This window comes from Budorcas taxicolor, chromosome 10 (assembly GCF_023091745.1).
Source record: "Budorcas taxicolor isolate Tak-1 chromosome 10, Takin1.1, whole genome shotgun sequence".
Lineage (NCBI taxonomy): Eukaryota > Metazoa > Chordata > Mammalia > Artiodactyla > Bovidae > Budorcas > Budorcas taxicolor.
Genome location: NC_068919.1, coordinates 26,199,088 through 26,214,778, shown reverse-complemented (window position 1 = coordinate 26,214,778; position 15,691 = coordinate 26,199,088). Strand labels below are relative to the sequence as shown.

The 15,691-nt window shown below is 36.9% G+C and overlaps 1 protein-coding gene across 1 annotated transcript; it reads left to right on the top strand.

The window, feature by feature from the left end:
* Positions 1-14,686: 14,686 nt before the first annotated feature.
* LOC128054049 (olfactory receptor 4F15-like) lies at positions 14,687-15,622 on the top strand. The gene has a single exon (XM_052646597.1). The coding sequence runs from the start codon at positions 14,687-14,689 to the stop codon at positions 15,620-15,622; it is 936 nt and encodes a 311-aa protein (XP_052502557.1).
* Positions 15,623-15,691: the final 69 nt, after the last annotated feature.

The window sequence follows — 15,691 nt, the reverse complement described above, 5'->3', positions numbered from 1 at the left end:
TAACTCCAACTCTGGGCAGCTAAGGATCAGGATGAGGATGCACATATTATTAGCTATATGATATTATAATTATTTAATATAATAGTTATAATATCAACCTACTCCAGTACTCTTGCCTAGAAAATCCCACGGACGAGGAGCCTGGTGCTGCAGTGCGGGGTCGCTAAGAGTCGGACATGACTGAATGACTTTACTTTCACTTTTCACTTTCATGCACTGGAGAAGGAAATGACAACCCATTCCAGTGTTCTTGCCTGGAGAATCCCAGGGACGGGGGAGCCTGGGGCTGCCGTCTAGGGGGTCGCACAGAGTCGGACACGACTGAAGCGACTTAGAGCAGCAGCAGCAGCATAGTTATAGTTTTATTATTAAATAAACAAGCAAATCTAAGATTGCCATTAGAAATGGTGTGAATATACTATGAATCAAGAATTATGATCAATTCAATGCCGTGGACCTGAGGTTTAATCTGGGTTTACGCTCCCTGTTGTCTGTAACTGAAGCTATTGATGATACTGTTTTTGTTTGACTCCACGGAGTTATCAGGTACCAGTATGAAAATAAAAATAGAATTAGAAAGCTATAGATGTAGGAGGGGCTTTTAATTTTTTCCAGTGTGGTAAACAGGAATTTATTGAATATTTTCTTACTATGAACTGTGATCATTTTGCGCACTTCAGTGAAAAAGAAATAGATTGTAGGTGGTGTATGTTATATCAAAGAACAAAAGCTTATGCCAGCTTTTTCACTTAATATTAACTTAATGGGCTTTTAATATTACTTTAGTTAAATTAGAAAGGGCAAAATATTGCTACTAGGATAATTATATCAAAAACTATATTAACATGTTAAAATTACTTATATAAATTAGCATGTAATTTTCAACTTTACCTTAAGTAGAAGTAACTGTAAAGATTCTAAGAGTATAATTATAAAATCAAATGAGTTAGGGCAGAACTCACAAAAAAACTCAAGAAAAACTAAAAAGTAAAAATTTTAAAAATGGACAACTTTAATTGTCATTTTTGAGCTGGTAATTTCAGGGTCATGGTTAATTGTCATTTTTGAGCTGGTAATTTCAGGGTCATGGGAAAATTAAACCTTTCTGTTTCTTTGTATCTCCCTGTTACTCTCTCTGAATACCTCTCATTATGCTAGAAATTTTCACCCACATTGTCTATAAAGTAATCATCACATTAACCAAATAAAATGAACGAAATATATCGTACTATTCTGAGTCTAGGTCTTAGTGTAACCTGTTACAGTTTCAGAGCTGGGAAATAGCATGACTGGAATGCAATCCCGATGCTCTCTGATAACAGTCCTGCATCTGTGCTGTCATTCTGAATCTCCTGTTCAGTTCCAAGAGCGTAATTCCATTTCCGTGGTAACTATTGACTATTGTAGGCTTTGAGAGATTTCTTTCCATAATCTCTATCAGGTTCCTTCCTGAGTCAAACTAGTAACCACCACTTTTCTCAATATTTGGAAATTTCTGTTAATTATAATTATGTATCTGTGCCTAGAATACAGTTTTTCTTAACTCAAGAAAACTGTAGACCCTGATGATTGTGGATCTGTGAAGACCTGAATACTACTCAAAGAGGACACCTACGTAGCTGGAAGACTGTGTAGAAGTTACTCGTTTTGATGATGTAGAGAGTTCAGAACTTCCAAAATGTACCTTGGAGAAGAAACCCTTGACATTTCTGAAAGCTATGCATAATTCCAAACCACTCTAATTAATGTGCATGGAAATATAGTATTAAAACATTTTCTTAAATAGGACAGAGGAAAGGAACTAAGGGAGAAGTTGAGAAATTGACAGAGTGTAGAGTATATTTTCTTACCAGAGAGACACCATATTTGACCACATTTTTTCCCCAGGATAAAGCATTCTCCATATTCTAAATAGAATCTGAAATAGAGTCATATTGCATCAAAGCAAAGTATCCACCTTCTGTTGTGACCAGCATTTATGCGGGAGTGTGAGGCATATATTTAGTGTAGAGAGTGGCCTCTGGAGTAGGAAACTCTCAAACTACCCATGTTATGTTCCTTTGAGACCACTTTATTCTTGTCTCTCTGAATTGAGAATGTCATCTTGCCTTTTGTCAAGGTCAGGGTGAGGACAATAATAAAGTTCTAATGGTGGAGTTAAGCACAGTTTTAAAACATTTCTTTGATTAACTTTTTAAAAAAGAAAAGCGGTATTCCAGAACTAAGTTGCCATTTCTAGTCCCAGATGACTTGGGTGAGTGGACATGGGCTGACTAGCAGAGGGAGATGAACTGGTTAGTGTGTGCGTGCTCAGTTGCTCACTCAATAACGTACACCAAGTATGCCCACTGTAGAGCAGTCAGCCTTGGACTGCTTGTTTTACGGGGTTTTAATGAAGAATAGAGCACACACACAATGAAGAATAGAGAGACAAGTTAAAGTGTCAAAATTTCTTTGATTATTTGAGCAATGATCCTGATTTAAGATTGAGTACAAGGCAATATTGAGACTTCCCAGGTGGCTCAGTAGTAAAGATTTCTCTGGCCAATGTAGGAGATGCAAAAGACACAGGGACAATCCGTGGAAGGAGAAGATCCCCTAGAATAGGAAATGACAACCTACTCCAGAATTCTTGCTGGCACAGTCTTTTGGGCAGAGGAACCTGGTGGGCTATAGTCCATCAGGTAACAAAAAGTCAGACACAACTGAGCACGCACTTATGCAAAAAGCAATATTATCAATATTCTTCAAAATAACAAAACAATAAGGGAAGCCTACCTTTATTTAGTTTTAAAAAATATTATATAATTTTAGCCTTATGGACAAGAATCCAACACTTTAGAGATCTGAGAAGGAAATATGTCTCTATCTGCCCATTGCTGCTAATTGTTTTTCATCAGAAGCATACATTTGTTCACATTTTGGTGGTTATATTTCACTTTTTTTTCGATGCTGTTACATACTTACATGTGCACATGTCAGTATATACATATGGAGGAGTCTTTTTCTTTGAAAGATACAGAGTATGGAAGGACATTTAAATTCTATTTATTTAAAATAATATTATGCATAAATATATTCCATTGTACTGGTTGTTTCAATGTAAATGTTTGTTTTTAGAGAAATAAATATGCTAAAGTAATAGTACTGCTAGGTATTTACCAAACTTAGTTAAAAATTCTGTTCATACAAATGCTGTGTTTGAATGTTTGTGACAGCTTTATTCATAATTATAAAAAACTAGAGACATCCAAGATGTCCTTCAATCTGTTAAAGGTTAAATAAAGTACTTGTACAATGGGATGCTGCTGCTGCTGCTAAGTCGCTTCAGTCATGTCCGATTCTGTGCGACCCGATAGATGGTAGCCCACCAGGCTCCCCTTCTCTGGGATTCTCCAGGCAAGAACGTTGGAGTGGGTTGCCATTTCTTTCTCCAATGCGTGAAAGTGAAAAGTGAAAGTGAAGTTGCTCAGTTGTGTCTGACTCCTGGTGACCCCATGGACTGCAGCCTACCAGGTTCCTCCATCCATGGGATTTTCTAGGCAAGAGTATTGGGTGGCTTGCCATTGCCTTCTCCAGCAATGGGATATTACCCATAATAAAAAGAAATAATCTATCAAGTTATGAAAATATATAGAGGATACTTAAGTGTCTATTGCTACATGAAGGAAGCCAATCTCAAAAATCTGTATATAGTATGATCCCACTTTTATGATATTCTGGAAGATGCAAAACTATGGAGACAGTGAAAAGTTAGGTGCTTGTCAGGGGCTCATGAGTTCATGGGAATGAATGAATACGTGAAGCACAGGAGGTTTTAGTACAGTGAAATTTTTTATGATACTGTATTTTTGACTATATTGTCTTAGGCTTTTGCCATGTCATCTGTGAGGGGCTAAATACAATGAAACCATAGAAACAATAAGCAAGTGTATATTTCTAATACCATTATCCAGTAAAAGGAACCAGGGATTTTTGGAGATATGGCTATTATGGGAATAGGAAATTAAGATACAAGATAAACCAGGAGCATCTTTTAGTCCTAGGAAATAAGGAAATGCTCAAACATACATAAACTTAGAAAATTTGATGTGAATATATATCAAAGAGGCTTAAGAGCCAAATGAAAATGCTCCCAATAGCAGTATTTGATTATAATCCAGATTATAAAATAAATATCCATGATTTCATACTAATATAAATGATTGAATAAATTAGTACATGGAATAGAAGAGTAACCACCCATGCAGGAGAATTAGAGATAAATTGTGTAGCACGCAACCCTGATCAAGGAGAAAATAATTCCTCATTACTTAAGCATGGGCTGAGTGTAGTGACTTTTCTCAAAATACAGTGTGAATAGCAGGGAAAGTAAATCTACGCTGAGGCAACCTGAAATTTCAGTCATTGATCAAAGTCAAAATCATAGACATAAATCATGGTAATGGTATAGACACAGTTGATGGGAGATGTCAAAAATGGCAGATCACCTGTGGTGTGCTTCCCCTGAACCGATCAGTTCACTTCAGTCACTCAGCCATGTCTGACTCTTTGCAACACCAAGGACTGCAGCATGCCAGGCCTCCCTGTTCATCACCAACTCCTGGAGTTTACCCAAACTCATGTCCGTTGAGTCAGTGATGCCATGCAACCATCTCATCCTCTGCAGTCCCCTTCTTCTCCTGCCCTCAATCTTTCTCAGCATCAGGGTCTTTTCAAATGAGTCAGCTCTTCGCTTCAGGTAGCCAAAGTATTGAAGTTTCAGCTTCAGCATCAGTCCTTCGAATGAATATTCAGGACTGATTTCCTTTAGGATGGACTGGTTGGATCTCCTTGCAGTCCAAGGGACTCTCAAGAGTCTTCTTCAACACCACAGTTCAAGAGCATCAATTCTTTGGCATTCAGCTTTCTTTATAGTCCAACTCAGACACGCACACATGACTACTGGAAAAACCATAGTTTTGACTAAATAGACCTTTGTTGGCAAAGTAATGTCTCTGCTTTTTAATGCTGTCTAGGTTGGTCATAACTGTTCTTCCAAGGAGCAAACATCTTTCAGTTTCATAGCTGCTGTCACCAACTGCAATGATTTTGGAGCCCCAGAAAATAAAGTTACCCACTGTTTCCACTGTTTCCCCATCTATTTGCCATGAAGTGATGGGACCGGATGCGATGATCTTAGTTTTTGTATGTTGAGCTTTAAGCCAACTTTTTCACTCTCCTCTTTATTTTCATCAAGAGGCTCTTTAGTTCCTCTTCAGTTTCTGCCATAAGGATGGTGTCATCAGCATATCTAATGTTATTGGTATTTCTCTGGGCAATCTTGATTCCAGCTTGTGCTTCCTCCAGCCAGTGCTTCTCATGATGTGCTCTGCATATAAGTTAAATAAGCAGGGTGACACTATACAGCCTTGATGTACTCCTTTTCCTATTTGGAACCAGTCAGTTGTTCCATGTCCAGTTCTAACTGTTGCTTCCTGTCCTGCACACAGGTTTCTCAAGAGGCAGGTCAGGTGGTTTGGTATTCCCACCTCTTTAAGGACCTGAACCCATAACTCTTGTGAAATTATGAGAAAAATATCAAATAAATTTCAGTGCAGTGATACCCTTCCTACTTCACAGTTCCTCAAAAAGTTAAACAGAATTATCATAAAACTCATCGATTCTGCTCCTAGTCTTTAACCCCAAATAATTAAAAACAGGTATTAAAAGAAAATCTTGTACATGAATATATAGAACTAGTCACAATGGGCAAAAGTGTTCATCCAAATGTTCATTTGCTGATGAATGGATTTACAAATGTGGTAATCCATACAGAGGAATATCATTCAGCCGCAAATGTGTTTCAGATACACATTTCAATATGGGTGGAAATAGTTTGGAACTAGGTGGAAGTGATGATCCCACAATATAATGAATGCTTAAATTCCATTGGTTTGTAGCTCTCAAATGGTTAATTTTACATAATGTTAATTTATCTTGATAGCATAAAATATAACACTAAAAAGATAAATGAGCAAGTATTATCTTCCACTACTATTAAGACTTTGGTTATTAACTTTTCCTTAGCTCATTTTTTGTTCATAACCTGTCTTGGCTAGTATGTACTTTTGATGTAAAAGAGAATGGTACAGTTCCAGCACTAAGTTTTGCTCATTTCTTTCTAGGCTGAATGTTACACAGAAATCAGTCTAAATTTTTGTAAAATGAGAATAATAGCATTTAACAAAAGGAATTTTAGCAATATGTGTTGAAATGTAGCTCTTATAATAATGCTAAATTTTATATGAATGGTGATATTTGATCTTCTGTGTGTACACATTGCTTTTCAGAGCAGTATTATAGAGTTAGAGATATTAAGTATGTCCAGACTTCGTTAATGAATAAAAAACATCACAGTGCTGAATGCCAGGGTACACAAATTATTTCCCCTTTTCTAGTATTAACTGCGAAGTCACAGTCTTATTTCTCATCAGGTGTAGAAGAATATTGGATTTCCATCTCACCATTTGGTTAGACATAATAAATGAGATCACATAGGTATGATACTCAGAAAAGTGAAAAGCTTAATAGGCATGTGAGCTCCTTTTTAATACATCATGGCATTGATCTGAAAAGAGGCTGCATAGCACAGAGATTAAATTCATGGACTTTGAAATCAGAAAATAATTTCACTTGAAGGTTTTAACTTTAGCCTTCTGACTTTTGCCAACATATTTAATATCTGTTTTTAAGATATTATCATGACCAAAATGGGTTTGGTAATTATATAAATGAGGTAAAAAAAAAGCAGGGATAGGGATGCTGGGAATACATTGCATGAATATGCTTCTAATAGAATTCTAAAATAGTTTTTACTAATTGTGTTAATAGGCATTCCTTTTTCACTAGTACTGGTCTAAATGATATTTATCAATATGTATTAAAATGTTAGGACATCCTGACTTTCCTTGAAGATAATGCTGTCATAGTTTATTAATCACAGCTTCGTTTCACCTTTACTTTTTAAATCAAGCTTCTAATATTTTTTCTTCTCTTAATGGCATGGGAATTCAAGGTAGAGATCTCATAATAAACGGCCTGGGGACTCTGGTCACTGAGTCATCAAAGGGCCACCCAAAAGTGTTTTTAGAGCTGGAGAAGTTGTAAGGAGTACTAACCACAGAGATCAAAGAGGGAAACACTTCTTAAGAGGTTCATTTATAGTGAAAATATTGTTTTCTGGGGCCTTTTTTGGGGAGTGAGGTCAGGTAAGTGGGGACAGTATAATTTAAGTGAATAGCCTGTTAAAATTACCAGCTGTTTTCCCTCTATGGGCAAAGTACAGCAACTCTGCTACATTTCAAAAACTCTCCCCCCTCCACCCCACCTCTTTGCCTCCCACTCTTTCTTATCTCTATTTCTGTTTTTCAATTCAACATACATTTGTTGAACCTTGTTGAACCTATACAAGTGCCAGTCTTTCCAAGGGGAAGTTTTACTTTTCAGATTGCAAGGAGCTCTTCATGTGCCTGGATTGTATCTGAATTTACAGGGAAATGTTAAGATCTGGATTATATTTCACTTAAACTAGGAAGGACCTTGAGGATGACACCCTACTCCAGTACTCTTGTCTGGAAAATCCCCTGCATGGAGGAGCCTGGTAGGCTGCAGTCCATGGGGTCGCAAAGAGTCAGACACTACTGAAGTGACTTAGCAGCAACAGCAGCAGCAGGAAGGACCTTTGAAATTGGTTTTGATGTGAATCATCTTTGACCTGTCATTTTTTTCATGGCAATTTCTGGAATGAAAATTGCTTTTTAATTCTACTGGCATTAGTTTTCGATGAGAATAATATAAAAAAACCAGTGTGTTTACCAAGAAACTATTATCAGTTTTCAAGGTATATGCACATGTGTGCCCACAGCCATCCAACCCCTTGTCTTCTCTCTCACATTCACACGATTTCGTATGGTCAGAATTTCTGACTAAGACATAGTCCCTGCTCTCAAGAAGCTCATACCTTTGCAGAGGAGACAGAGAAACTAGTCAATTGTAAATTATACTGTCATGGAAAAGTTATCATGAGAACCTCACAAGTAAGATGTGATAGCAGGGTGGAAGAATATCTCATGAAGACTGGAGGAGAGAGGGAGCCATCACTGAGTAATAATTGACCGAATTTTTAGAAGAAGTAATCGGCCAAGTAGAAAAGGCCAGGGAAAACTATAGGGCAGAACAAAAGTATGGATAACCCTGATATTAATGAAAGAGCAATAGTCCTCCTAGTTCAAGAGATTTGTGATTGGAGAGGTGAGATCAGAGGGAAATGGGTTGTAGACTGTTGCATTATATGCCTTGCTGAGGCATTATGAAGAGAGAAGTTACTGAGAGTTTGTAATTGGTGAGCAGGCAAAAAAGACTCAGGAACCACTCCTAAGATATGCTGTTCTAACTGCTCCCTTTTTAACTGTTTGCTATTCCTTCTTGTTTGCTTCTATTCTTTCCTATTTCTTTTCTCTACTGTCCCTGTCTCTTCTGTCTTCTCTCTCTCCTTCCTTTTCATTTTCTTTCTTACTAGTATCAATCAGCTAAGTGATAGATATATTTTATAATCCCTAGCAGTAGACTGCCACAAAGAGATTTTTTTTTCTTGGCCATTGGTTTCTTATGGACAACACTTACTGTTAAGGAGCTATTGTGATTTTCTATGAGTAAACAGTTGTTGACACACTTGTAAAACTTTATTTCAGTTTTTTAATGCTTGATTAATTGGTACTACCATCACTACAATCTGAATTTGAAGGGTTATACATCTGGGACTCTTATTCTATATTTTCACACTAAATTTCATTTTTAAGTCAAAAGCCAATACCAGGTTGTTTTGAACCATTTGAATAATACAGAAAGATAGTCCTTAGGAGATGAAAGCCACATGTATCCTATTTTGAGGATCCACTATTTGTAATAGTCGATGTGCAGTTTTGGAAATTTTTTTCAAGTACAAACATAATTTCATAAAAAGAATTCTATTTTTGCCATTAGAGGCTCTTGCTTTAATCCAGTATTTGGATGGTTGCTTTAGTTGTTTCCAGTTATTTAAATACATATAAGAAACTGCCATCAGCATTTTACCAATTTAAGACATAGTATTGATCATCATGTAACAATTTTTGTAGGAATTAATACTTGGCTATGGAAATACATACACAAATATCTTACTCTAATACTTTTGACTTCACATCTAAATGATGACAACCTTATGATTACTCATGAGAACAGATCCTGAATTTTCACGTACCATCAAATTTAACTAGGTTTCTGAATTGCAATGATATCTCATGTATAATAGCATGCAGTGTTTTGCTTTCTGTGACTGGCTTATCTCACTTTTTCTATGTTTAATCACAAGTTACTCTTGTGCTTGTTGCAAATGGCAGGAATTTTTTTTTTAGGCCAAATATTATTTTGGTGTGTGTGTGTGGTGTGTATGTGTATCACATTTGCTTTATCCATTTATTAATCATCAGAAAATTCATTTGTTTCCAGATTTGATTAATGTGAATAGTGCTGCAATGAACACAGCATTGTCAATATCTCTTCAATATACTGATTTCATTTCCTTTGCATATGAAAGTACTGAAAAGTCTACATGAAAAGGTAGTTCTAATTTAATTTTTTGAGAACCTCAACACTTTTTCCACAATGACAGGCAGAATATTATTTTTATGTACTTTTTTTTGTCCCTTAAATTGAAAATCTTTCTAAATCTGTATATATAAAACTGTTTAATTTTTATAGCTTCACAGTATTACACAGTGTGTGTATATATATATATATATTCTGCAGTGTGATTAATGCATTCTCTATTGATTGTCATGTATCAATAGCATTCTATTATATATATGTGTGTGTACATGTATATATAAATATATATACATTTTATATAAATATAAGTGGTACATAAGCATAATAGTTGCTCTTGTACAGCTATGTCAAGAAGTAGATTTGTGTGTTTTAAACTCTAATAAACATTGTCAACTGGTAATTCCATCAACAATGTATAATGTAGCTTTTATATTGAAATCCTCGTAATATTGGTAATATTTTTCATTCTCACCTGTCTCTACTCTTTCTCTTTCTTTTTCCCTGTCAGTCGGTGAAGCAGAAAACTGTGTTTCCTAGTCACTGCTCATGATAAGGCTGGGCATCTGCCATTATGTTCACTGGTCACTTGTACATGTTGTAATTGTTTCTATTGTGGATGCCTGTGCATGTATCCCCACTTTTTAAAGTTTGATCTCCTCCTTGTGCAGTTACTATATTGACCTTTCTATCAAAAGCAACACTTTATTTGACTAATGCCAATATTTCCTCTTTTTATTGAACTATATCAAATGAAGAGACATGTATTAATAATGCATTTTTAACATTAGAAGTTTAGAAAAGAGAAAAACAGGAAAAAATAATCACCTAACTTCCTACTACTAGTAAAAATTTTAATTAGTACTTTTTTAAAAACTGAACTTTCTTTTGATCTTTGAAACCAAATTTGAAAAATTTTTTATGTATTCTGTTACATTTGGAAACAAAGTGAATAAACATTGTTTTGTATACCAGACTATGTATATTTTAAAATCTGCATATTGCATGATCAAAGCTTTTAGATAAGAGACTTGATTATAGCTTCTTTGAAATGTCACACCCACTGCAGTTAACTCTGATGATTGTCCTATTCATTCTCCCTTGTTCTGTCCAAGTCTACTTTTTTTCCCAGTTATTGGCTATAAAATTCTCCATTCATCGCCCCTGTATCAGGGCCTCCTGGCACCACCCCTGCAGTTTTCTCTTTTGGCTACAAGACCCGCTTCACATCAATCAATTACCCTCACAATGTCCTTCCTCACTGGCCTGGCTGCCTGAATGTCTATTCTTGGCTATAAAAGCTTCAAGGGTCTCCAACAGACTTAAGTTGCTTTCTCTCCGAGGCAATGAGGATTGTGCCCACAGGAGGGCCCAGGCATGGTTTGGAGTGCCAAGGGAGGAGTGACAAGAGAGAGCGTGGGTGTTAGTGGTGTGGGGCCTGGAGGAAAGCTTAGTGGTGGCAGTGCAAGTGGGGGACTCCTGGTATTTAACTCAGATGTGGAACAAGCATCAGTAATTTGGTTTGTTTGTTTCAAGAAACAGTAGTTTAACAGTATGTCTAAAAAACTAACATGTATTAGGTTAAACTCTATAAAACTGACATTTGACCAAAAGTGAACTGACTGAAAGAACAATTTCTTATGACTCAAACTAATAAACGCATATAAGCCTAGAGAGGAACAATTTAGTGATAAGAATTAAAGATAAGCATTTTCTATTTTTTCTGTAGGCATACAAGTTTTAAAAATTGATTCCCTATATATCTTTCTTGTAAACTTCTCATTTTTAAAATGTCTATTATTCATGTATTTCATATCAGTGAATTATGTTCCTATATATGAGTAATAGGGCTTCTCTGGTGGCTCTGCTGGTAAAGAATCCGCCTGGAATATGGGAGACCTGGGTTCGATACCTGGATTGGGAAGATCTGGAGAAGAGAAAGGCTACCCACTCCAGTATTCTGGCCTGGAGAATACCATGGCCTGTATAGTCCATGGGGTCACAAAGAGTTGGACATGATTGAGGGACTTTCACTTTCACTTTTCGTATGAGTAATAATGCTCTTCCAAGATAAAAGAGCTATGAATATTTAACTCATATCATTTAACTATGAATATACTCAAGGCTATGGTTTTTCCAGTAGTCATGTATGCATGTGAGAGCTGGACTATAAAGAAAGCTGAGCACCGAAAAAGTGATGCTTTTGAACTGTGGTGTTGGAGAAGACTCTTGAGAGTCCCTTGGACTGCAAGGAGATCCAACCTGTCCATCCTAAAGGAGATCAGTCCTGACTATTCATTGGAAGGACTGATGTTGAAGCTGAAACTCCAATACTTTGGCCATCTGATGCGAAGAGCTGACTCATTTGAAAAGACCCTGATGCTGGGAAAGATTGAGGGCAGGAGGAGAAGGGGACTGCAGAGGATGAGATAGTTGGGTGGCATCACGAACTCAATGGACATGAATTTGGGTAGGCTCCAGTAGTTGGTGATGGACAGGGAGGCCTGATGTGCTGCAGTTTATGGGGTCACAAAGAGTTGGACATGACTGAGTGACTGAACTGAACTGATCTGATTCTCCATTGCAGACCTTAATGTTATTTCTAATTTTTCTTTAGGAAATTTTTTTCATTAATGCCCCTGGTAACTTAACTGTGAACTTATCTAGTTCCAATATCCTAAACAAATTTTCTTTTTTTTATTGAAGCATAGTTGATAGTTTTTTGTGTTTTAGGTATACAGCAAAGTGGTTAAAAGTGAAAGTGAAGTCACTCAGTTGTGTCTGACTCTGCGACCCCATGGACTGTAGTCCACCAGAATCGTAGGTCCATGGAATTTTCCAGGCAAGAGTACTGGAGTGGGTTGCCGTTTCCTTCTCCAGGGGATCTCCCCGACCCAGGGATTGAACCTGGGTCTCCCACGTTGCAGGCAGATGCTTTACTGTTTGAGCCACCAGGGAAGCAAAGTGGTTAATTCATGTATATATATATGTAATGCTCTCTTTTTATATATATATTCTTTTTCAGATTCTTTTCCATTAGAAATTATTAAAAGATATTAAGTATAGTTGGCTTTTCTATAGAATAGTTCCTTGCTATTTGTCTATTTTATATATAGTAGCATGTATATGTTTTTACTTGACTTGAGATTCTTAGTCATAAGTAGGGAAAATTTTGAAGTTTAGTTATCTATCTCTAAAGTATCTTCTAAGCCACCTCATGCAAAGAGTTGACTCATTGGAAAAGACTTTAATGCTGGGAAGGATTGGGGACAGCAAAAGGGGACAACAGAGGATGAGATGGCTGGATGGCATCACTGACTTGATGGACATGAATCTGGGTGAACTCCAGGAGTTGGTGATGGACAGGGAGGCCCGGCGTGCTGCGATTCATGGGGTCGCAGAGTCGGACACGACTGAGTGACTGAACTGAGACAGATTGAATTTATTTTCTCTTTATCAGTGTATGAATATAACTTTTTCTTCATAGCCTCATCCATGATTTCATCAATTTTTAAACTTTCAAAATTAGTTAGTACAGAATAGCACTCAACGCAATCTTAGTAACATTTCTTTGATTATTAGTGAGAATTTTACTTTTTTAGGACTATCAGCTGTTAGGACATCTTCTGTGTCAGTAGTCTTATACTTTTTTCTCATTTTAAAATTGGTATACCACACTTCTTTATCTACCTGGAGGAACTAATTTCATAATAGAAATATTAGTCACCTGTCTGATATTTTATAATGTATTTTTCAGTGTGCTTTCAGTTTTTATTTTATTGTGCTTATATTTCAATATAAGAGATCTCTATGTAGAAAGTGAAAGTGAAGTCTCATAGTTGTGTCTGACTCTTTGCAACCCTGTGGACTGTAGCCACCAGGTTCCTCCATCCGTGGGATTTTCCAGGCAAGAATATTGGAGTCTGTTGCCATTTCATTCTCCAGGGGATCTTCCTGACTCAGGGATGGAACTTGGGTCTCCCGATTTGCAGGCAGACTCTTTACCATCTGAGCCACCAGGGAATCTCCATCTACATGTAGATATTTATACAAAACTAGGTATATATCTGTATCTAAGTATAGAAGAACTGAATATTGTGAATATATATTTCCTTCCTCATTTGTTAATTAGAGATATTCTTTGAATGAATTTTCTATCTTAAACGTTTGCTTAAATATTGTTTTTCTCTCTTTTGGTTTGTTGCCCGTTTAGATGTTTAAATATCCTTTTGAAACTTTCTTGAGTTTATGATGAGAGGCAATAATCTATGTATTTACAAGTTTATCTGTTGTACCAACACCATTGACTGACTAATTCACCCTCTCCACATTGATGTGATTTGATTCTCAATAGTCTCTTGAGGTCACTCTAAGTTTATTCTGGCCCTCTCCTTCCATTCTTTACATTAAGGCTTTTATAACTGTCTGAAAGCAGAACTATGATAAAGCTGGAGCTGAATATTCCCCCAGATTTTCTACTGCTCTTGGGTAAAAAGCAAAATTCTTATCATGGATCCAAGATTTCATCCTGTTTGGCCTATTTCTCCAGCCTGATCTCAGTCATTCACATTCTTGCTTTTGTGTCTCAGGGCCTTTGCATATGGCCTTTCCAAAGCGGTGACTCCTATTTTGCAGAGCCTGAATAAGCATGATGGTGATGTGTCATATTGTTATCATAGCCCTCTGATATTTCCTTCAAATTAGTTGTCAGAGATGTACCTATAATTAAAGTTACTTAATACCAATATCTACCTGTATCTACCCATCTAGATCTAGCCTGTAAAGTTTCAAAAGTCAGAATTACTGTTTCACCTCAGAACTTGACATTGGACTTAGAATATAGTGGATACTCATTAGGATATCAGTTACACTCATTAGTTGTGTTACTTGAAAAAATAAATGCATGATATTTTCATAACATATTAATGGCTGTTAGTGAAGATTTTTTTTCTTCATAAAACTGAATTTGATAAAAGCTTAAATCTGTTTCTTTAAATATTGACATTTGATAAATTCTTTGGTTATTTTGTTTCTGGGTTTTAGGTGTCATCAGAAAAAGCCAATGTATGAAAGAAATGACTCTTCGGTGTCTGAATTTGTTTTCCTGGGTCTTTCTACCTCTAGACCAGTGCAGCATTTCCTCCTTGCCTTCTCTACAGTGTTTTATATAACAATTTTTCTAGGGAATCTCCTTGTTGTGTTTGCAGTGACCTTTGACCCTCATCTACATTCCCCCATGTACTTCCTTTTAGCCAACCTCTCATTTATTGATTTGTGTCTTTCTACTTTAACAGTGCCTAAGATGATCTCTGACCTGTACTCTGGGCACAAAACCATATCCTTCCAGGGATGTGTCACCCAGATATTTATCCTTCACACCCTGGGTGGATCTGAGATGGTGCTGCTCACTGCCATGGCCTTAGACCGCTATGTGGCCATATGTAAGCCCCTGCACTACCTGACCATCATGAGCCCACGGGTGTGCCTTTTGCTTCTGTGTGGTGCTTGGGCTATTGGCCTCATTCACTCAGTGGTCCAGTTAGCTTTTGTGATCCATTTGCCTTTCTGTGGTCCTAATGAAATCGACAGTTTTTACTGTGACCTTCCTTGGTTTATCAAACTTGCCTGCACAGATTCCTACAGAATGGAATTCATGGTCACTGCCATCAGTGGGTTCATATCCATGGGCACTTTCTTTTTACTGATTATGTCCTATGTTTTCATTCTGGTCACTGTATGGAAATGCTCTTCAGATGGTTTGGGCAAGGCCCTCTCTACTTTGTCAGCACACATTACTGTGGTGGTTTTGTTCTTTGGACCCTGCATCTTTGTTTACATGTGGCCATTTCCCACGGTGCCAGTGGATAAGTTTCTTGCCATTTTAGACTTTCTGGTTACACCCATCCTGAATCCTGCCATTTACACACTGAGGAACAAAGACATGAAGATGGCCATGAAGAGACTGAGTTGTCAGCTTTTGAGTTTGAGGATCTCTTAAGTCACTCATGGGTGCACAAGTTACTTCAGACAACTTCATGTAATACAAATGGTTAAATAAATATATAAA

Bases quoted from the DNA above. Each gene is read 5' to 3' on its own strand.
- LOC128054049 (XM_052646597.1), top strand. From the start codon at position 14,687: ATGTATGAAAGAAATGACTCTTCGGTGTCTGAATTTGTTTTCCTGGGT.